General features: G+C 41.8%; 3 protein-coding genes and 1 long non-coding RNA gene across 9 annotated transcripts in view; 2 read left to right on the plus strand and 2 right to left on the minus strand.

Annotated features, from left to right (window-relative positions):
* The window catches only part of dyrk1b (dual-specificity tyrosine-(Y)-phosphorylation regulated kinase 1B), a 109151-nt gene extending 104362 nt beyond the window's left edge, over positions 1-4789 (plus strand). For all 4 annotated transcript variants that reach the window (XM_061777556.1, XM_061777555.1, XM_061777553.1 and 1 more), the window contains one exon: positions 2780-4789. In XM_061777556.1, coding sequence (XP_061633540.1) covers positions 2780-3295 — 516 coding nt within the window. In that variant the 3' untranslated portion in view covers positions 3296-4789. The remainder of the gene's footprint in view (positions 1-2779) is intronic.
* A 2886-nt stretch (positions 4790-7675) lies between these two features.
* ppox (protoporphyrinogen oxidase) lies at positions 7676-16008 on the plus strand. Of its 3 annotated transcripts, none has more exons than XM_061777557.1 (13): positions 7676-7841; positions 8344-8430; positions 8539-8673; positions 8787-8902; positions 10410-10542; positions 11480-11624; positions 11724-11917; positions 13875-13935; positions 14153-14271; positions 14433-14546; positions 15078-15227; positions 15330-15372; positions 15450-16008. In XM_061777557.1, the coding sequence occupies exons 2-13, from the start codon at positions 8347-8349 to the stop codon at positions 15584-15586; spliced, it is 1431 nt and encodes a 476-aa protein (XP_061633541.1). In that variant the 5' UTR covers positions 7676-7841; positions 8344-8346; the 3' UTR covers positions 15587-16008. The 3 variants fall into 3 exon arrangements, with proteins under 3 accessions (XP_061633541.1, XP_061633543.1, XP_061633542.1); XM_061777559.1 differs by having other exon boundaries at positions 7839-7864; XM_061777558.1 differs by lacking the exon at positions 7676-7841 and adding an exon at positions 8253-8271.
* LOC133479978 (uncharacterized) lies at positions 11745-15456 on the minus strand. Its single transcript, XR_009789133.1, has 3 exons — positions 15305-15456; positions 15074-15218; positions 11745-11879 (listed from the first exon to the last, which is right to left on the minus strand). It is a non-coding gene; the product is annotated as an uncharacterized LOC133479978 (long non-coding RNA).
* The window catches only part of rbm42 (RNA binding motif protein 42), a 21207-nt gene continuing 14843 nt past the window's right edge, over positions 15929-22292 (minus strand). Inside the window, exons 10-12 of the mRNA XM_061777560.1 lie at positions 18470-18567; positions 16444-16540; positions 15929-16342 (exon numbers count right to left, since the gene is read on the minus strand). Of these exons, the coding sequence (XP_061633544.1) occupies positions 16230-16342; positions 16444-16540; positions 18470-18567 (308 nt within the window). The 3' untranslated portion in view covers positions 15929-16229. The remainder of the gene's footprint in view (positions 16343-16443; positions 16541-18469; positions 18568-22292) is intronic.

A 22292-nucleotide genomic window follows, 5' to 3' on the forward strand; every position in this document is an offset into this window, starting at 1 on the left:
TTTTCAATCATTTCAATGAGGAAAGATGATTTGAGATATGAGTGTTTCGAGTTACGAGCGTGGTCATGGGTTAGGGTGAACCTCTGTAATTTTGCATTCCTAGCATATGTGGCTGACTATATTAACAATAAAACAAGTGTAAAAATAACACTGCACATTCTATTTCAAAGCAAGAAAATTGAAAAAAGTAATTGAATTTGAGATTTTACAGAAAGTCAACAAATATAATGTTCAAAAAAAAAGACATCTGTCTTTTCAAATTCAAAATTGTACTGTATAAACTAAGAAATGCTTGAAGATTCAACTTTCCTGAGAATCATAAACTAATATTTAGTTGCATAACCACGGTTTCTGATAACTGCTTCACATCTGTGGTGCATGGAGTCGACCAACTTCTGGCAGCGTTCAACAGGTATTGCAGCCCAGGACAATTGTACTAAGTTCCACAGTTCCTCTGCATTTCTTGGTTTTGCCTCATGAACCGCATTTTTTATGTCAGCCCACAGGTTTTCTCTGGGATTAAGGTCCTTCCGGGGATTGTGCTGGCCACTCCATTACTTGATCTATTTGTCAGGAACCATGATTTTGCTCGCTTGCTTGTGTGTTTGGAGTCCTTGTCTTGTTGAAACCCCCATTTCAAAGGCATTTCCTCTTCAGCATACGGCCACATGACTACTTCCAGCATTCTGATGTACTCAAACTGATCCATGATCCCTGCTATGCGATAAATAGGACCAACACCATAGTGTGAGAAACATCCCCATATCATGATGCTTGCACCACCATGCTTCTTCTCCGTCTTCACTCTGTGGCTTGCATTCAGTGTTTGCAGGATGTCTGACCCTTGGACCCAAAGGAACAATCTTATGCTCATCAGTCCACAAAATATTACGCTCTTTTTTTTTTTTTTTTAAGGCTAGTCAATGTGTTCTTTGGCAAATTGTAACCGCTTCAGCATGTCTTTTTATTAACAATGGGACTTTGCGGGGGGCTTCTTGCTGGTAACTTGGCTTCACATAGACGTCGTCTGATTGTTACAGTACTCACAGGCAACCTTAGATCTTCTTTGATCCTCCTGGAGCTGATCATTGGCTGAGCCTTTGCCAGTTTGGTTATTCTCCGATCTTTTTCTTTTTCTTCCTCGCCTTACTGGTTTTGGCTGCCATTTTAAAGCGTTTGATATCATTTTCGCTGCGCAGCCTATCATTTTCTGCACTTCTTTATAGTTTTTCCCCTCTTTTATTAATTTCTGAATCAAAGAGCGTTCTTCTGAACAGTGTCTTGAACGACCCCCAAGGACAAATGCACAGCCAGCATATGCAGCGTCAGTTGCCTTGATCCTCAAATAAGGGCCACCTGTTTAACACCTATTTTTTTTCACCTCACTAAGTGAACTAAGCACTGCTATTTTTTTTTAAAACACGCCCCTTTCAGTTAATGATTCAGCATCATGCACGTCATGCTTGTTGGTTTTCTATACCTTTACAAAAGCTTCTAGAAGGTGGAATGCTTATTGCCTGCTATGTATTTCCCCCGTCCCAGCTAACCTACAAGCTACAGCTAACGCGGCTAAATACGATGCCGAGCCACAGAGGCAAACGTGGCTAAATACAATGCTGAGCTGCGTTGTCAATGCAGCATGAGTCATTAATTATCGCCTCCATGACAGCAGATAAACTACATTTTGAGAACTATCGCTATCACGGAGGGAGGATAAGACGGGAGACAGATGGCGGGGAAACCACTTGCTAAGCAAAACACCAAAATAAGTGATTGGGTGGTCCAGTACACTTGTCACATTCTGTAGGTCTGGCTGGAATTGCGTTATGGCAGAGATTAGCCAACTTTGAAGCGCAAAACATCAGGCAAATTAGTCCGCGTTTCTAGAGGAATACACTGAAATATACGCTAACGTTAGACAGCTACATAAACAAAGGGATCGGAAACCAGAAATGAATTAATTGGTCACCGCTGCTACGTCACTCGAGAAAATGGGCCTATAAATTTAAAAGTACATTAATATTGTCAATATTTAGAGTAAGATAACATTTATTAGTCCCACAGTAGGGAATTTGCATGGATACAGGAAACACAAAAAGAGCATGCGACAGAAGACATTTGGCTGCAAATGTGTCCACCATACAAGGTTGATGCAATAAATACAGTAAAATAACAAATATTGAAGCCATAATTTTCTAACGATTACAATAATAGAGTAATGATTATTTTCTGACACTGAACAGTATGCAGAATTTTTGTATCCTATTACATAATATACTGCAATAACTGTCCCATGGTAATGTTCTTGACATAATTTAAAAAATATGGAGGTTCAGACAAATTGTTCTGGAAGTGAATTTTTATAGGTTGGCAGCTTTGCAGTCATAGCCATAAATGCAATTTTACTAGTGATTGTTTTATCATTAATAATTGGCGGGTTTTATTTATTTTTTATATTTTATTTAATGTAAAGTGCTTTTTGTTGCATTTTGTTTTTGTATGAAAAGCCCTTACAAAGTCCGTTTGATTGATAATTCCTTTCGGTGTTTCGGCTTTCGGCTTTGCCACGGCCCCCCGCCCGCCCGCCCGCCCAGTTCCGGTTTAGCTCAAGAATTTTCATTTTTATTTTATATTTTTTTAGTGTCTTTACAGTTATTGATCAAATTATATGAAAATGACCTACCTATACAATGATATTTGTGCCTATCAGCTGGACTATTAGAAATTCTGGCCGCATGCGTGTTTCTCACTATTGTGTTTGCACCCTCGCACCTCTCAGGCTCCATCCCAGCAGCAGATGAGGATGTGGCCAGGCAGTGATGGTGGAGGTGGGGGTCAGGACCCAGCATACACCCAGTTGCTGCTCCACAAGCCGGCTGCCTCCCAACAACACCAGCGCCACTTCCTGGATCAGCCCCACCATCCCCACCCGACCTACTCCCACCACGGGAACGGCGGGCGCGGCCTGCGACAGGGCGGACAGACGGGCATCGGCGGAGGAGGGGGCCAGCAGGGATCCTCGCCCCAGATGAGTGACAGCATGGATGTGGGCGTGTCCCTAGGGCTGCACCACCTGGGGGCGGTGTCTTCCATGGAGGCGTCTCAATTCGGCTCCGCCTCCCTACCCCTCGCTCTGCCGATGGGACTGTCTGCCTTCCGGACTCGGACGGCCCCCGCCGCACCCGGGCCGCAAGCGCCGCCCCCTGAGGACTACTACCCTGCCTCCAACAACAATAACCCCGCTGCAGGGGGCAGAGGGAGGCCGGACTCAGACGAGGGGCCGGCCAACTCTTGATAAAACCTGAACCATGCCCTAAAGCCATACAATTTTAACTACAACTACGACAACTACACATATACAGCCGGAGTTCAGAGACAAAGACATGAACTTTGTGCTGAAGGAGACAGTCTGTACTGCATGAGAGGAGGAGGATGCTGGGAAAACTCTCCTTTTTATCCTGTTTTACTTTTTCGTCTTTTGTTGCGACTGTCATTTGAAATTGAATGATTGTGACAAGTTTGTTTTTATTAATATTATTGTTGTTGGTTAATATTATTTGATTTTTTTTTTTTTTTTTTCCCTCCCCCCCCCCCCCTGTGGTTTGAGGAGTTGTGTGTTCTATTGGTGTTTTGAGCCTGGAGAGGAGGGAGGAGGATGAAGAGGATATAGAGGCCCCTTGCTTTTCTATTTCACTCCATTCGGAGGCAGAAAGTGGAAGGAGAGCACACTTTTCATGTTTACAAATTACAACATTAGTATGTTGTCATTTACAGCGTTTAGAGGAGCGGTCACAACACACACACACACACACACACACACTCATATGCACCTCTTTTCAACAGGAGAGACATCGTGTGTGATTCAGGACTCTTGGATTTTCTCTCCTGAGTGTTATGTGTTTTTTGGTTATTTTGTTTGTTTTTGTCCTCCCTCTGTCACGCCCAGTTGTGACAGGTGTATAGAGGCAGGTGGAGGGAAGAGAAGGTGACAGAATACTGATGCCTTCCTGGCACTCACAGGGATCTTCTCCGCATCCTCTCATCTTCCTCTCCTCCTCCTCCTCCTCCTCCTCCTGTTGTTTCTTCTCCAGACAGCTCCTCCTCTCTGTGCTGCTAATCATCATGACAACTGGTCCGGATTGCTGCTAAAGATCCAACACAGATCAATAAAGAATTAAAAAGAATAGAAACAGAAAGTTTAAAAAACGAAACTTTTTAACCCTTCTGCTTAAGAGAAAAGGATAAAGTAAGAACCACTGCATCTCAATGTATTTATTACTATTTAACAAGAAAAAAACAAACTGAAAGTAACCCTTTTTTCTGCTCTTCTTTGTTTGGTTGCCTTCTTTCTGCAGGTGAGCTCTGATTGGCTATTGTAACAGTGACAGTAACTGGTGACGTGGGAATGTCACTGGTTGTGGGGAATGGGTGGTTCGGGAGGGTTTGGGGCAAAATAAAGTTGGATATATAATAAGAATAAAGAGTATACTTTTGCACACCAAAGTCAAACAAAAATCAGATCTCCACTTTTATTCCTACTAACCTGATTCATGACCATCTTGTCAGGACAAAGCTTGTCTACTTATGTGACTTTGAATCGGGAGGATGTTAATTTTAGTAGCAATAACAGAGACCTCCGGGGCAGCACTGGTGCAAGACTGGTTAGCACATCTGCCTTACAGTTCTGAAGTCCTGGGTTCAAATCCGGCCTTGTCTGTGGAGTTTAAATGTTCTCCCAGTGCCAAATCAGATGTTAATCATAAACATTGAATAAACTGACTGAATAGCATATCTCCCTCACAGTTCCGAGGTCGTGGGTTTGTATCCGGGCTCCGGCCTTACTGAGTGGCGTTTGCATGTTTTCCCCCATGCTTGCATGGGTTTTCTCCAGGTACTCCGGTTTCCTCCCACATTCCAAAAACATGCCTTGTAGGTTAATTGAAGACTAAATTGTCCGTAGGTGTGGATGAGAGTGCGAATGGTGGTGTGTCTGTGTGTGCCCTGCGACCAGTTCAGGGTGTAACCTCCAGCGGTAAATGAACATTTCCCCTACATAACGCACCCAGATTATGATCTAACTATGAACTGTGTTTGGCAAATAGGAAGGTGTTCACGAGCTGATGGGACAACCGCGAGGAGGCTGAGTTAATATTTGATAGACGCTTTTTCAAATTATACATGCACAAATTACATTGTAACAAAGGCTTGGGATTTACTACATGTAATGACTATACTGAATGTCCATAGTTTCTTTTGGGGAGGTTTCAGGAACTCGCAAGTTTAAATTTTTATCATTGTAATTGTCAGAGGAGGGACCAAGTCATTGCTTTGCAAGTCACAAGTAAGTCTCAAGTCTTTACCCTCAAGTCCCAAGTCAAGACCGGCAAGTCCCGAGTCAAGTCGCAAGTCCTACACTTTCAGTTTCGAGTCCTTTTAACAAAAAGTAATAATACATTTTAATATGTATAGTATTTATATATGTAATTAATATCCATCCATCCATTTTCTAGGTTCTAGGTTAATTGAAGACTCTAAATTGCCCGTAGGTGTGAATTGTGAGTGCGAATGCTTTTTTGTTTCTATCTGCCCCGCGATCGGCTGGCGACCAGTTCAGGGTGTACCCCACCTTTCGCCCGAAGATAGGTGGGATAGGCTCCAGCACGCCCGCGACCCTAGTGAGGATAAGCAGTACAGAAAGTGGATGGATGGATATTTTAAAATCCATATTCATTTATCAAAATTAATTTGTTGTGCTTTGAACCTTTGTAAGAGAACTCGAGGGCTGATTGATGAAATTTTTGCACCTTCAAAGCCAATCATGCGGGGGGACTTTGGGGACCGATCGATAGTACATTTTCAATTATTCTAAGAAAATGCTATTTTATTAGTTTTTCTCACTTTATTTCTGAAGTTACAAATAGCATATAGCGGGATACTGCATTTTCTTGTCTACAAACAAGAGTAGTGAGGCAATTTCAAACAAAAATTAAAAAGCAAAAAATAAATTTGTTTAAACTTGGTATTTCTTGCATCAAAAACAAAAGGCATTAATTTAAAAAAGGAGGAATACAAATTTGTCATCTTGTTATAAAGGCACAATCCAACTGTGGTATCTCAGTCAGAACACTAGGGAGCACTGCGCAGAAATATTTCATCAAAAAGAGACGACGAAGAAGAAAAGGACACAAAGAAGAATGTAGCTTCAATGCCGTGTCAGAAATTCACTCACTCACTACTCCCTACTCCCCATGTAGGGTGGCACCATATCAAGGGTGGGCAAACGTTTTGGCTCAGGGGCCACAATGACCAGATTCTTACATATAAAAAATAAACACCAAAAAAGGCACTATAGTGTTAATATAGATTTAGAATTTTTAACTTCAGTGAAAAAGTATTTAGTAGTCCATTCTACAACCCCAATACCAATGATGTTGGGACGTTTGGTTAAACATAAATAAAAAACAGAATACAATGATTTGCAAATCATGTTCAACCTATCTTTAATTGAATACACTACAAAGACAAGATATTTAACTATTTTCTCACGCACCTGTTCCCAATTAGCCTGTTCACCTGTGGGATGTTCCAAACAGGTGTTTGATGAGCATTCCTCAACGTTCTCAGTCTTTTTTGCCACCTGTCACAGCTTTTTTGGAACGTGTTGCAGCTATAAAATTCAAAGTTAATGATTATTTGCTAAAAAAAATAAATAAAGTTTGTTAGTTTGAACATTAAATATCTTGTCTTTGTAGTGTATTCAATTAAATATAGGTTGAATAGGATTTGCAAATCATTGTATTCTGTTTTTACTTATGTTTAACACAATGTCCCAACTTCATTGGAATTGGGGTTGTATATTAAACACTTTTCTTTTCTTTGGCCCACTCATGGTTGAAGAAGGGTTCAGAGCAGTGGCAGAGTAAAAACAAAACAGCCAAAGTCAAGTCAATGTATCACTGTACCTGGTGGAACCACTGGGCATTACAGCACAACCTGCTGGAACCACTCGGCATTACAGGACATGGTCAAATGAATGCAGTCATGATTTTGATATGATTTTGGCGATTCTGTACCAATCTTGGGCGAGCTGAATTGAAATGAGCAACGGGCTGGACGTGGCCCGCGTGCCGTAGTTTGCCCATCTCTGCAAAGTGGACCAAATAGTGAGCTCATTCATAACAGCTTTTGGGCATCTGGGAGCGTAAAAAGGCGTCATCTTATTTTATGTGAGTGGACGGCAAAATAATAATAATAATAATGAATAAGGATGCCAGAACATTGTGCTGCATACCTGTTGCCCATCCTGACCAAGACACTTTTGTAACATATGTTTTAATCTCACTGAGGTTTTCCTTGATAAAGTTTAAATGGGGGGGAAAAAAAGAAAAAAAAGTGCTGCATACAGTTGCGCACAACACTGTACCATTAAAGGTATACCCTTTCACAGGTATAGATAATAATACAAACATACTTTGGGGGCTGTTTTTTAAAATGTTATTTGTTGATGCCAAATGCTCTGGCATTTACAAAAAAATGTAAACCTCATGAAAATCGATTGAAAAATGCACAAGTTACGACCTAATTTCAATGTGGATGCATTGCCTTTAATGGGAATGTCGCCCCTGCCAACATGGCCTCCACGTAGGCACATTTGTTAGCCGGGCTGCTACAGCGCGCTCGTGCCAACATGGCCGCCATGTAGCCACGTTGGTTAGACGAGCTACTCCAGCGCGCTGGTGTGTCGAAGTCTTCATATCTATGCTGACCACAGATAGTGGCAACGGTCCATGGAGGAGGTTACACCACAGTGGAATTACGGTTTCCGGCGGACGTAATTAAAGGTAACACCGTTTTGGCAGTTCGGGTAAATTACACTATTTTGCTCTGTCGAGAAACGCCATGAAGTGTTTGTGTGCGGTGTAGTTTAAGTAAATTCAATTCCTCCATTGTAAACTGAAAGGACGAAAAAAAGGAAAAAATAAAAATAAAAAAGACAGATACCACAAGACGAATTTCGGCATATATGAATTCCAAAGCCTTATATGCTTTACAGTATTTTGTAAACAGGTTTACAACTTCAGTACGTACTGCCAAGTGTCATATTGCCCTCTTAGAGCATTTGGAGTGACGGTCAAACCATTATCTTCAGTGAAATTTGCTACAGGTTAATCCACGCAGTCAGCCGGGTGACAGACTGAGACGTATGATAAACCAACTGTTTCATATCCTTATCAACAGGCCAGTCGCACCCCACCATAGTCATGAACCACGGTACACAGCACTGTTTTGTGTCGTGTTTTGAAGTGTCGCCATTTATTATTTGTCCTTTGGGTTCTCGTTCAGCCAATGAAGACTGTAGCAGTCCTTGGAGGGGGCATCGGGGGATTGGCCGCATCTTACTATCTCTGCAAAAGTCCCCAGGTTGCTAAGGTAGTACACAAATCCAAAAATGTGTTGGATTACTATGCTTCTCCATTTGTAGACTTTTTTTTTTTTTTTTTGAAACCATTGACAGTGTTTGTGTGTTTTCTCCCCAAGGTAATTTTACTTGAGTCCAGTAGTCGTTATGGGGGTTGGCTGTGGTCCACCAGGAGGTCCGATGGAGCGGTGTTCGAACATGGAGCCAGAGGGATTCGACCTGCTGGGGCAGTGGGAAGAAATACCCTTAATATGGTAAGCCTTATTGCAGTCACGAGGTGTTTTTTGTTGCAGGTGTTGAAATATTACACATCAAATTTGAGGACATTGCTTTGTCCATTATTCAAATATAGTGTGTGTTTGTTTAGGTAGAGGACCTGGGTCTTTCAGGAGAGGTTCTGCCTGTCACCTACAGACACGATGCATCCAAAAACAGATATCTATATGTCAACAAACAACTTCATAGGATGCCCTCAGGAATAAGGTAAATGACTGGTTACAACAAAAGGTTCATTAAGTACAGCGGAAGTTTCCATTTTGCACTTAAAATGCAGTTGACTTCGTCTGTCAGTTCCAGAATTGGCCGCTGTTGTTTACTGGTGCTGTGGCGCAAAGCAGGCTGAGGGCACTGACGTATTTCCGGGCTCATGTGATGTGTCAATGTTGGTTGCACTTTAAAGTCAGTGTCATGGTTGGTTATAGATGATCGCATCGGAGCCACCCAGGCACGCTACCATTATCGGATACTGCAAGGGCAATACATGAGCCATTAAAAAAGATGACCGCTATTCACACACAAATGCCTTAGTAACACACAAAGACATATGAGAAAACATTACTGATTGGCATATATTCTTCCTAATCTGTGAAAAACGGTAAAGAACATTTATCACAACTTTCTTCTTCTACTTTTTTTTTTCTTTTCTTTTTTTAACCTTACAGTTAATGAGTAGCTCCATGCATGCATCGCACCACACTGCCCCTACGAGGCCAAGGTGGACACAGCAGGATTTCAATTATTTTAATACACTATTATTTTAGTTGTTCCAAATGAACTTTCTGGTTGTTCTTTTAAGTTATATTTAAAGTTGAGTTTTGGTAGTTGAATAAATGCAAAGTTTTGAAATAAATGAATAATCGTGTTTATTCATCTCGATTTCAATATCAATCAAAATGATGATTGTTATTTTTTTTTGCCATAATCGCCCGGCCGTAGTGTAGCGTCCCCTCCTCCCTTCACACTGCGCATGTGCGCACGAGCTGTGAAGCAAATCCAAACAAACGTGACAGATCATATAGCCAATAGCGCTCACCATAAATAAATAGAAAAATTTACAGCCAATCTATATGATCGTATCAATAGTAATTGGCAGATCTCACTCATGGATTACCGGAATTGGCAGCATAAAACAATGATCGGATCGCCCCTAATTATACATAGTGTGCACAACATAAAGCATTGTTGGAATGTCAGTGCGAAGTAAATATTTTCATAATTTTGTAATCGATGTATTCTTTTAAGCATTATTATTAATTTGGGCAATTGCAGCGCCTCGCTTTTAGTGAGGTTAGTACATCATCACATGAATGCAATTGTACTAATATGTAGACCATGCAAACTCCACACACGCGAGGCTGGATTTGAACCCGGTTCCTCGGAACTGTGAGGCAGATGTCCTAACAAGTCGCCCGCCGAAAGAAAGGTCTTAGTTCCCAATGTATATGTCACTTTGTTAACTGAAATGTTATGTATCAAGTTCTAGTTGGATGCTTGGTATTAGGGAGTACTCAAGAGTGAATACTCATACTGGTATCGGCCTGAAAAAAAGCGGCATCGAACATCACTAATAATTCATATTGTTTTATATATATGCTAATAATATTGCGTTAATGTAAATAATGCTTTTGTACCAATGAGGCATCTCAAACAAACAATGACCCCCTTATATAACCAATAGCAGTCTCCTGTATCTTGTCTTGCTGTCTTTCAGTGGACTTCTCAGGACAGTCTCACCTTTCTCACGCCCCCTGCTATTCAGCATCGCCACAGAGATATTTGCAAAGAGAAGCAAAGGCGAAGACGAATCCATCCATTCGTTTGTGTCTCGAAGGCTTGGAAAAGAGGTGAGGATAAAGGGTAACCAATTTAGGCTTTATAATGTCCCGTCAAACAAAGTTGACGTATCGACCGCAGCGTCTTTTGAATAATGTCTTTTTGCCTTGGCGTTGATGTATGCACAAGACCCCCTCGCACTAGGTCTGCAATGATATTTTGTTTGAGCATCGTCATCGTGTGCGCAACAGTCTTATCGCAGGCTCTGCTGCGATGTTGGAGTACTGTAATATACAGTGAATCAACTATATTATTAAAAGTGACCAGCAGGACAATTATCATTTGTATCCGAAAGCTTTAGTTAAAACACTGTACGATCACACTGTGGTAATATGGACTTTATTTTGTTTCGTAACATAAAAATAAAACATTTGGTTAATATAGTCAGCCAGGGCTACTGGGAATGCAACGTTATCAATGTCCTTTCACCTTCGTTCCTGTCATACTGTGTTGCGCGTTTTTGTTTGCACATGAAGGACAAAAGTCCAAGAACACGATTCAAGTTTTTCCTCATGTTTTTGAGATTGTAGGGTGAACGCTGCAGCTTGCTACGAGTGCGGACTGAATGGGTGGCAACAACTGGGAGATGAAATGCCAATATTTTGAGGGTAAAAAACCCGTCAACAACATATTGGGGAAAAATAGAACTAGGAACTAGTTTGTTTTTGGACCGGTGAACTTAGTTCAAATTTTTGAATTACGAACTATGAACTGAAGTAGTTCATTTTTGGAATGTTGAACTGAACTTTGAAGTAGTTTGCATAGAAAATGAACTTTCCCAACACTGATCCTGTATTACTTCACAAGGTAATATATATCGCAGGTTCCAAAAAAATTCCAATGTCATTTTTTTTTCTCCCAGTATCGTGCAGCCCTACCTCGTACCCACTAACCAGTCTCCACAATGACATTACGTGTGTTTCTTTCTTTGTGTGTGTGTCGAGCCAGCTTGCAAACATTGCTGTGGACAGTCTGTGTCGAGGGGTGTTTGCGGGGGATTGCCGGAAGTTGAGTGTGCGCTCTTGTTTTCCCGTCCTCTACAACGCTGAGAAGCGCAGAGGTTCCCTAACACTTGGCATGCTTCTGGGCTCTGGTATGTCCCCACTTTCATTTGCATTTGAATTTGTGACTCCCCCCTGCACACATTTTACAGGAAATTGGATGTTCAAGTTGTATTGGTTTAAACCTGCAGGCCCCTCCCAAGTGGTTCCTCCTGGTCCTCTGAGCCAGCGATCTATGAAGGAGTCTTGGGCCCAGTGGTCCCTTAGAAGGGGGTTGGAGGACCTCCCGGAGTCCATCATTGACTTTCTCCAAAGGAGCGAGAGGGTCCAGCTACACCGGGAAGTGCCTGTAAAACACATCAATCCTTTGGCTATGGGTTCGACGGTAAGAGAAAAGACACACTTGCAACAACTTGTCCTGTTCAGCTGCATGCCCTTGCAGAATGGTGGATCTGTATGGCTTTGTGCTGGAACAGTTTTGCTGTGCAACAGGGGAGTTTGAAATTCTCCCTCTACTTATTTTAAATGTTTTTATTATTCTGATGTTTATTGAAAATGCAGCTGGACAGAAAAGGGTTGTAGGGGACAGATAGAGTGATAGAGTGGACAAGGTACTAAGGGGGTCAGAACCACAGCAGAACAATCGTGAGACAGTCTAGATAATTGAGCACAAGTAACATTACAACAGTCATTTGTAGATTGAGGACTAACCAAGAGAACATGATAAGAGAGGACAGAAAAGGGCAGGACAGGATGGAGGAAAATGAGCAAGGAGTCAAGCCAAGAGAAATGTGAAAACCCAGCACGCACCCTATTACTATGGTTACCAGGTCCCCGACTGGCAACCCTTATCCTTGTACCGTGATTGTGTGTGGTGGGGTATAGTGCATTAAAATTGGAGAAACTGGTGGGGGTGAGGCAAGACGGTCACAGGCCAATACTGACCCGCAACTGTCAGCCCCATCCAGGCCAACCAGCACCCCAAGGACGTGCGAATGTATGTAGTGCATTAAAAATCCGTGAGAGAAAGGCATGGCGGGCCAGAGAGCAGGCCGGAGTACCGGGACACCTGGTCAAGTGGCTTCCCTCCACAGATTGGTGTAGGATGCATTAAAATCAGAGGACCTCCCCCCCCCAAAACCAGCCATAGCCCATTGACCAGAACAGGGCCAGAAGCCGGGCCCGACTGAGGAAGGAGGCGCTGACACTCACCATGAGCCCCAAGTCAGCCGCGGGGACCCCACACAGCCCGAGGGAGAGAAGGGCGACGACCACGGTGGCGCGCCCCGGGGAGAGGGAAGAGTTACCTTGTGTATGAAATGCGCTATATAAATAAATTTGCTTTGCTTTATCTGACAGTTTAAAATATTTGTTATTGATATCAATTCAGCGGCACGGTGGCCGACTGGTTAGAGCGTCAGCCTCACAGTTCTGAGGTGCGGGGTTCAATCCCCGTCCCCGCCTGTGTGGAGTTTGCATGTTCTCCCCGTGCCTGCGTGGGTTTTCTACGGGCACTCCGGTTTCCTCCCACATCCCAAAAACATGCATTAATTGGAGACTCTAAATTGCCCGTAGGCATGACTGTGAGTGCGAATGGTTGTTTGTTTCGATGTGCCCTGCGATTGGCTGGCAACCAGTTCAGGGTGTACCCCGCCTCCTGCCCGATGACAGCTGGGATAGGCTCCAGCACGCCCGCGACCCTAGTGAGGAGAAGCGGCTCAGAAAATGGATGGATGGATGGATATCAATTCATCATAACATCTAGGCCTGGCCAGGAAAGAGTTATTTGTTGGCTGTATCCAGTGTTGGACTGGTCATACTATTGAATGATTTATTTCTTGCATTTAGTGAATAATGGTGAAGACACCCCCCCCCCCCAAAAAAAAAAATTATCGCATGCTAAATCACAATCGTAATATGTGTAAACAAACAAAAAATAATAATATATATATATATATTTGCAATTAATGTATGTTCACAAATGGTTCAGCACTACACCTGATCGACGACTGTAGTTTTAATTGGGCCCATATCGTTAAAAGCTTACTGGCTTCCCTGTGACAAGGACTGGCTAAGTGTGGCTAAAGGTTGAGCCCCATAAACACACGTGATGTTGTGGCTAACTACAATAAAGTGTGGCTAGGAGATTTTTTTTTTTATAAATACTGTTTAGCCACATTGTATAAAGGTTTGATGACCCAGTGCCAACATAGCTTTATGAGTCCTCTCTGTGATAGTGCTATGTAAATAGGACATACTAACTTAATCACGTCTCCATATGAATTTCATGTTGGGTGAGCTTGAGTGTGGTTCTTCTAACCACACTGTGTGTTTGTGTTTAGATCCATTTGGACGATGGGATCATAACAGCTGACCACATCATCTCTGCTTTGCCTGCTAAAGGTCAGTCGGAGCTTCATGACATCCCCTAAAAAAAAATTTTTCTCCTACAACCCCCAAAAAATGCTTCTTAGGTTAATTGAATACTAAATTGTCCATAGGGGTGAATGTACCTGGTTGTTTTCATGTGCTGTGTTAAACTGGTGACTTGTCAATGAGTTTTTATAACAATGAGAAAAGACCTCTTTCATGCAGTTGTGTGTCTATGTTGTGCTTTTAGTACTCTCATCTGTCCTGCCGTCCTCCTGTCTGCCGCTCATCCAGAAGCTGCAGGAGATCTCCTGTGTCACTGTCGCTGTGGTAAATCTGCAGTATGAGGGGTCTGTACTCCCTTTGACGGTGAGTACATCAATAAGAAACACACCAAAGGTGGCAAATATTTGTGTTAAAAAAAGAGTCATGGAAAAGTATTATGTACAGTAACGAAGTATTTGTACTTAGTGACTTTGCACCACACTCACAAAAGGAACAAGTGTGTACGTGTGTTTGTCCCTCATCAGGGATTTGGACACCTGGTTCCATCATCAGAGGATCTGGGCTTACTGGGTGTGGCCTATGACTCTGTCCCCTTCCCTCAACACGACAGACATAAAGGAGCAACAACAAGACTTACGGTACGCAGGGGTCACTAATGTTGCCTGAGGCTAGTCTGGTATCATTGCTCCCAAACCATTCTACCTTTATCTTGGGTGTCTTCCACCAGTCCAGTTTTGAGACCCTAACCCTTAGATGAGACATTTGACATGGTATTTTAAATTACATTTAGGACAGGTAGTTACACTTTGTCTCAAGACAACTATAATTTACACATGTAGATGTTTAAATTTAATGGGGGTTGGACAGATAATGTCCTCCAGTTTTGGAATGACTCATTTAACTGGGGTTTCAGTCCCTTTTCCTTCCCAATGTAGATAAATCTACATTTAAAAAAAAAACCTGGGTCATGTTTACAGCAGGTTGAGAATTATTGTACAATTCTTTACATAAACCATTTACAGTTATACCCAATGTCAATACATATTTTTGGAGAATATACCAATGCCATGTAACCCAGAAAGTGTAGCGCAGCTGTTTATGCAGTTCAGTTTGACAGCTTTGATTTGACTACCAAACACCATGGTGTCCATGTCCATTGTCTTACCTAGGTGATGATGGGTGGTGCCTGGTTCCATGAAGTGTTTGGCTCCCCAAGTGCAGTAACAGAGGGCCAGCTTTTAGAGCGAGCCACTGAGGCGGTGCGCTGTCACCTAGGAGTCACCTCGGCACCCAGCTGGAGTTGGGTTGCCCTACAGAAGGTACCATAGCTATGATGAAGGGGTTTGTGGCACTGTGTATTTCTTACTTTATTTGGGATACATAGTTGTTGACTTACAATGTTCATGTTTATCTCCCATCAGGATTGTATACCTCAGTATTATGAGGGCCACTTTTGGAGAGTAGGTAGGTATGAACTCGAGATTGAGACACTTTTCCTCTATAGTATTTTCATTTGGATGTGTGGTCTTCTGCCATTTCAGAGTACATGCGCAACTTCATCAAGAACAACCACCTTTCACTTTCTCTGATTGGGTCCTCCTATGATGGTGTGGCCGTCAATGATGTCATCTTTAGTGCAAGGGCAGCTGTAGAAGAGTTGTTGGGAACTGGAGTTTAATAGAGTTGCAATAACATGACCTTTTTTTAAATTTCTTTTTTTTAACTGTACTTCAGTATTGTGAAGGGTCCACTGTCCAACTGTATGTTGGACAGTGGACTCCTGCTATTTTCAGGGAATAGGGAACGGGCCAGACCACAGAGCGAAAATTCCATGCCCATTATAATTGTATTGGATTTTTATTTATTTTTTTAAGCCATCAATAAATCAGGGTGGCCCCAGCCCACCCAAAAAAGAAAAACATCTTTCCAAAAAAAGCAATTGCATCTGAAGATGCTGAACTGCGAGTATGGGTCTGGTGACCTCTCTCTGACACTAAATATTGATACATGCATTGAGCAGTGACTTCCAAATATTTAATCAGTGTATATAAAGGAAAGGAATAAAGTGAAACAAAGCCTTCACTTCTAGATCTAAAGAAAGTTGTACAATCTGCATTTTGTGATCTGAGCTTGCAATAAAATGAACAGTGATGAATGTACAAAACTTGGGATGACTGTATGCTGAGCAAAAATTTTAAATGGGTTAATTCTTGAGAAAACACCATGGGTGGGGTCGGGGGTGACGTGTCCTCTGGGAGGGAGGGGGAGCAAATCACATCTTAGTCCATTTGCAGAGATGTCAATGCAGTCTGCAAGGCTATCTATCTAAGGCCTAGCTTCTTCTTCTCTCTCTGCTTTTTTCGTACAACCTCCATGTTGCGGTCCTTCCACATGCTCTTTCTCAGTTTGATGGGACGGCTACCAACATACTTCCCTACACCGAAAGGAACACAGTTTTTCAGTTAAACATACAAGGCCTACTTTTGAAAAGGCAGTTGCTGTAAAGATATGACAAATACAAGCAAAAACACTGACCGTTCATCTCCCTCATGGCTCGCACATAATCATTTGGATCTTTGAAGCTGACAAAGCCATAGCCTTTTGTCTTTCCTGTGCGCTTGTCTCGCACCACCTGAGCTCAAGAAGAAGAAAAAACATCATACCTCAACGATTATCAAAACTGTTTGTACCTGAAACATACATGCAAAAAAAAATAAAATACCCACATTTACCATGCTGGATGGTTTCCAGACCCACCCACAATAAGTGAAAATTCAGGGTAGGCCATATAAAAAACATTTGAATTAAAGTCGTCCACGCATCCCAGACGATTTTATGCCGAGGACTGAAATCAGGTCATTCGACTTTCTCGACCTTATCGACATCACTAGAGAAGATCTTCACCTTCCCTTTCCGCGCCAGAGTCAGCGTGCTCTCACAGGTGGGTCTACTACGGGGAGGCAACCGATCAGAGGAAAGGGGGCGGTCTTAGCCAAACATGGGCAAAGCGGATACAAAACTGGGTAAAACAGAAGTAACTGTCAGAGGGGGCTTTTCTAGACATTCGTATGACAAAACCAAGGTGTTTTTTTTTTTTTAATGAAATTGATACTGTTATATGAAGTCCATGTCAGAGTCACTCTTTGGTAGTCTAAATAGCCAAAATACAGGACCTTTAAACATTTAAACTTATTAAAGCACACTATTTAACAAAGGTATTTGAACAAGTTTCAGTTTGTTTTTTTGAATAGTGTAATATGGACAGTACTACTGGATTGACTCGCTGGTGAGCCCTCAAGGCACAAGCCAAAAGTTGCAGTACCTGTAATAAAGTTCTGGGTGTGGTAAATACCCTTAGCACGTCAAAGCCAAATGTGTGTCTATAAGATTATCCTTTAGATCTGGGCTGTGTAAAGATTATGGGGTCAGGTCAATAATCTTAAATAATGAACGTGTTCAATATTTACAACCAAAAGTCTTTGTATGTGGGGGAAGCTGACATCTCCCTGAGCCATGACACCGTAAACTGTGATGTGCAACGGAATTTAGCCAATCAAAGACTGCCCTGCAAGAAACTAAATGTAAAACAAAACAAAAACAAACATGTCCTACCCGATGTATTTTGTATAAAAGTGTTTTTCCCAGAGGGGAAGAAATATTTTCCAGTCTTAGATTTGAAAAATCCTTACGTGTGTATCAAGACTTAGAGGGCAGCAATCTCTAGGGCATTGAGTTCAAGATGGCGCTTAACCGTGTGGACGCCTCGGTTATGTGCTCTCTATTATTTTCTGTTTTTGTGTTTTTCGGTCGTCTTTGGAGACATTACATGACTCACTTACGGGAAGACTTACTAAACATCAGGGATTCTACCCTGGACTTTCTTTCACCAACTTTTGCAAATCTGCTCAGAGTTTGTTGTCACATTTCTGTCGGACAATTATACATTACTCGTCCACTCACTGAAATAGTCTCGCCACGCTGCACTATTTGCATATCTGTTGTTGACCAATACTGGCACTCTTGTGCCTGAGTGCATCTGCATCATTTACACAATCGACATTGTCCCAGATTATCGCACTACTCGTCACTTTAAACTGCATATATTTCTTGAAGTCTCTGCGCCCTTTGCACAATGGTCATTGCACCGGACTATTGTTCTATTAGTCATGTCAAACTGCTCAAATTGCTAGAGGACTCTGCTTCTTTTTGCACGATGTACCGGCATTACTATATTACTGGCAAGCTTTTATTTAATGTCAATGTCTCAAAAGTATTCTCTGTCAATTGACTGTCTGTTGTACTAGAGCGGCTCCAACTACCAGAGACAAATTCCTTGTGTTTTTGACATACTTGGCAAATAAAGATGATTCTGATTCAGTTACTGTAGGTAGCGAGTCGATACAGACCTTCTTGTCTTGCGTTCTCAACGTACAAGTCCATCCTTTCCAAAGCATGGAGTAAGAGTACATGCAGATTTTCGCAATAAATGCACAGTAAAGCCTGGGAAGAGTGTTGACTGTGCCCTTAAGTCCTTTGAGTACGAGCACAACAACAAACCCACCTTCGCTTTGAGGAATGACGGATATCTGCTGAAGGCTCTGGCCAGTATGTCATCGTTGACCTCATTACCAAGATCCCCACAGAATATACGGAAGTCATCTACAAAGAAGGGAGGCCACAGTGAGACGAGGAAAGTTTCACTTCATACACAAGTGGACAAAATTGTTGGTACCCCTCTGTTAAAGAAAAACCCAGTGGGCACAAAAATTACTTGAATCTGACAAAAGCAATAATAAATAAAAAATGAAAATTAACCAATGAAAGCCAGACATTGCTTTTGAATTGTGGTTCAACAGAATTACACTGAACAAAAATATAAACGGAACATTTTGGTTTTGCTCCCATTTTTCGTAAGCTGCACTCCAATATCTAAAACTTTTTCTCCATTCACAAAGTGCCATTTCCCTCAAATATTGTTCACAAATCTGTCTAAATCTGTGTTAGTGAGCATTTCTCCTTTGTTGAGATGATCCATCCCACCTCACAGGTGTGGCATAACAAGATGCTGATTAGACAGCATGATTATTGCACAGGTGTGCCTTAGGCTGGCCACAATAAAAAGCCACCCTTAAATGTGCAATTTTATCACAAAAATCCTGATCGTGTAAAGCCTAATTGTAATATTATACAGTATGGCAATGCAAGTTAAAATTAAGTTTCTTAACATTGTATAAAGTGCCGAAAGCTAACTTGGTCGGTAAGTATTGATTCCACTTGTGCCATGTAATGGCTGCACGTAAACTTAAAATGAGCTGTAGGTTTCTTTGGGGTGCCGCAAAAGCTCTTAGAATCATTCGTATCAAATCTGTATGTACAGCCCAAAACGCAACACACTACCATTTACGAAAATAAGCGTGAATAACTCCATAACTCTCGGTCGGCCGTTGAGATGAACAGGATTTCTGCCAAACAAGATACCACGTGACCATCTGGTGACGACACGGCGAACACTCCAATAAGACCATCTCTAAACAGTTTGATGTTCCTGTGACTACACTTGCACATGCATGTATTATTCAGAAATTTAAGATCCACGGCAGCCAAGCCTCCCTGGATGTGACCGCAGAAGGAAAACTGATGACAAATTGAAGAGACGAATAATACGTATGGTAACAAATGACCTTTCAAACCTGAGACAACTGGAGAAGTTTGCTCATGAATATTGGGCCAGAATACCTGCTGGGAGGTGCAGAAATGTCATTGAAAGTTATAGAAATCGTTTGATTAGAGTGATTGCCTCAAAACGTTGTGCAACAAAACTTTCAGGGTACCAGCATTTCTGTCCAGTCCTGTTTCATGAGGTTGTTTTTTTAAAATAATTCTGTTGAACCACAATTCAAAATTATGTTTATTTACAGTGGGGCAAAAAGGTATTTAGTCAACCACCAATTGTGCAAGTTCTCCCACTTAAAAAGATTAGAGAGGCCTGTAATTTTCATCATAGGTAAACCTCACCGATGAGCGACAAAATGAGAGGAAAAAAAAATTTAAATCCAGAAAATCACATCTGATTTTTAAAGAATGTATTTACAAATTGTGGTTGAAAATAAGTATTTGGTCAATCACAAAAGTTCATCTCAATACTTTGTTATATACCTTATGTTGGCAATGACAGAGGTCAAATATTTTCTATAAGTCTTCACAAAGTTTTCACACACTGTTGCTGGTATTTAGGCGCATTCCTCCATGCAGATCTCCTCTAGAGCAGTGATGTTTTGGGGCTGTCACTGGGCAACACAACTCCTTCCAAAGATTTTCTGTAGTGTTGAGATCTGGAGACTGGCTGGGCCACTCCAGGACCTTGCTTCTTATGAAGCCACTCCTTTGTTGTGCCTGGTGTTTGGTATCATTGTCATGCTGAAGACCCAGCCATGTTTCATCTTCAATGCCCTTGCTGATGGAAGGAGGCTTTCACTAGACTTTACACCGATCTGATCGGCGTTATCGGTCGATAATTAGCAATTTATGCTGACCGGCTTTCATGTCATAAATCGCCGATCTGATCAATGACGTCATCGATCGGCAATACATTTTTTAAATCTTGTCAGTTAAAAAACACGTCATCGGTCTGTGACTATTTTGCGGTGTCTCAGACAAACAACACGTAAGTTATTTGCAGTCTCTGCACAACTGAAGTACGTTGTAGGCAACGTTATCTAAATGCTTCAACGCAAGATATTTTATCGAGCACCGGAAGAATGTACACGAGGAGCATGTCGCGTTCAAGCAACGCAGTGTGGGGGGGAGGAAAAAGTCAAAAAGTCAAACGGACTAACTCTGGACAACACCCGTCCATATAGCTGGGACAGTGAGAAAGTTAAAGCATGTCATTAACAGTATTTTATTAAAGTAATTCAATTGCAATAAAGTAATTTAATTACAGTAAGTTAGCACCCATTATTTCTGTCAGTTGTAATGTTGATTTGACCTAAACTTATGTCAGTGGCCAATCCTTGAATGCCCCCTAGATGTCATTGGTGTTTTAATTTTTGTCTAAAATGCTAGAGAATAATTTGAGGTGGGAAGGGCTCCAGCACGCCCGCAACCCTTGTGAGGATAAGATGTACAGAAAAAGTATGGATACAGTATACAGTACACAAGTATATACAATAAATGAACAAGTCATGTAAATGGACACATTGCTCTATCTTGTGATCGGATCGGTGATCGTTTTTTTTTTTTTTTTTTTTTTTTTTTTTTTTTTTAAACTTGATCGGTGATCGGCCCCAAAAATCTTGATCGTGTAAAGCCTAGTTTTCACTCAAAATCTCACAATACATGGCCCCATTCTTTCTTTCCTTTACAAGGATCAGTCGCCCTGGTCCTTTGCAGAAAAACAGCCCCAAAGCATGATGTTTCCACCCCCATGCTTCACAGTAGGTATGGTCTTCTTTGGATGCAACTCAGCATTCTTTCTCCTCCAAACACAACAAGTTGAGTTTTTACCAAAAAGTTCTATTTTGGTTTCATCTGACCATGTGACATTTTCCCAATCCTCTTCTAGATCATCCAAATGCTCTCTAGCAAACTTCAGACGGGCCTGGACATGTACTGGCTTCAGCAGGGGGACAATGTCTGGCACTGCAGGATTTGAGTCCCTGGCGGCGTACTGTGTTACTGATACTGTTACTTCGTTACACTGGTCCCAAGTCTCTGCAGGTCATTCACTAGGAACCCGTGTGGTTCTGGGATTTTTCCTCAACGTTCTTGTGATCATTTTGAACCAACGGGGTGAGATCTTGCGTGGAGCCCCAGATCGAGGGAGATTATCAGTGGTATGTTTTCCGTTTTCTAATAATTGGTCCCACAGTTGATTTCTCCACACCAAGCTGCTTGCCTATTGCCGATTCAATCTTCCCAGCCTGGTGCAGGTCTACAATTTTGTTTCTTTGACAGCTATTTGATTTTGGCCATAGTGGAGTTTGGAGTGTGACTTTTTGAGTTTGTGGACAGGTGTCTTTTATTCTGATAACAAGTTAAAACAGGTGCCATTAATACAGGTAATGAGTGCAGGACAGAGGAGCCAGTGAGAGCCATAAATCTTGCTTGTTTGTAGGTGACACTTATTTTCCACCATAATTGGCTAATAAATTCTAAACAAAAAAACAAAAAAGGGGGGGGAAAAAAAAAAAAAAAAACCAAACCATTTTCTGGACCCCTCCCCCCCTCATTTTGTCTCACATAGGTGAGGTATACCTATGATGAAAATTACAGGCCTCTCTCATCTTTTTAAGTGGGAGAACTTGCACAATTGGTGGCTGACAATACTTTTTTTGCCCCACTGTATTATTACTTTTTTCAGATTCAAGATATTTCTGTGACCA

This window comes from Phyllopteryx taeniolatus, chromosome 6, assembly GCF_024500385.1.
Source record: "Phyllopteryx taeniolatus isolate TA_2022b chromosome 6, UOR_Ptae_1.2, whole genome shotgun sequence".
NCBI classification, from domain to species: Eukaryota; Metazoa; Chordata; class Actinopteri; order Syngnathiformes; family Syngnathidae; genus Phyllopteryx; species Phyllopteryx taeniolatus.

Bases quoted from the DNA above. Each gene is read 5' to 3' on its own strand.
- ppox (XM_061777557.1), top strand. From the start codon at position 8,347: ATGAAGACTGTAGCAGTCCTTGGAGGGGGCATCGGGGGATTGGCCGCA. The intron at 8,431-8,538 runs GTAGTACACAAA...TTTCTCCCCAAG, and splicing joins AAAGTCCCCAGGTTGCTAAG to GTAATTTTACTTGAGTCCAG. The intron at 14,272-14,432 runs GTGAGTACATCA...GTCCCTCATCAG, and splicing joins GGTCTGTACTCCCTTTGACG to GGATTTGGACACCTGGTTCC.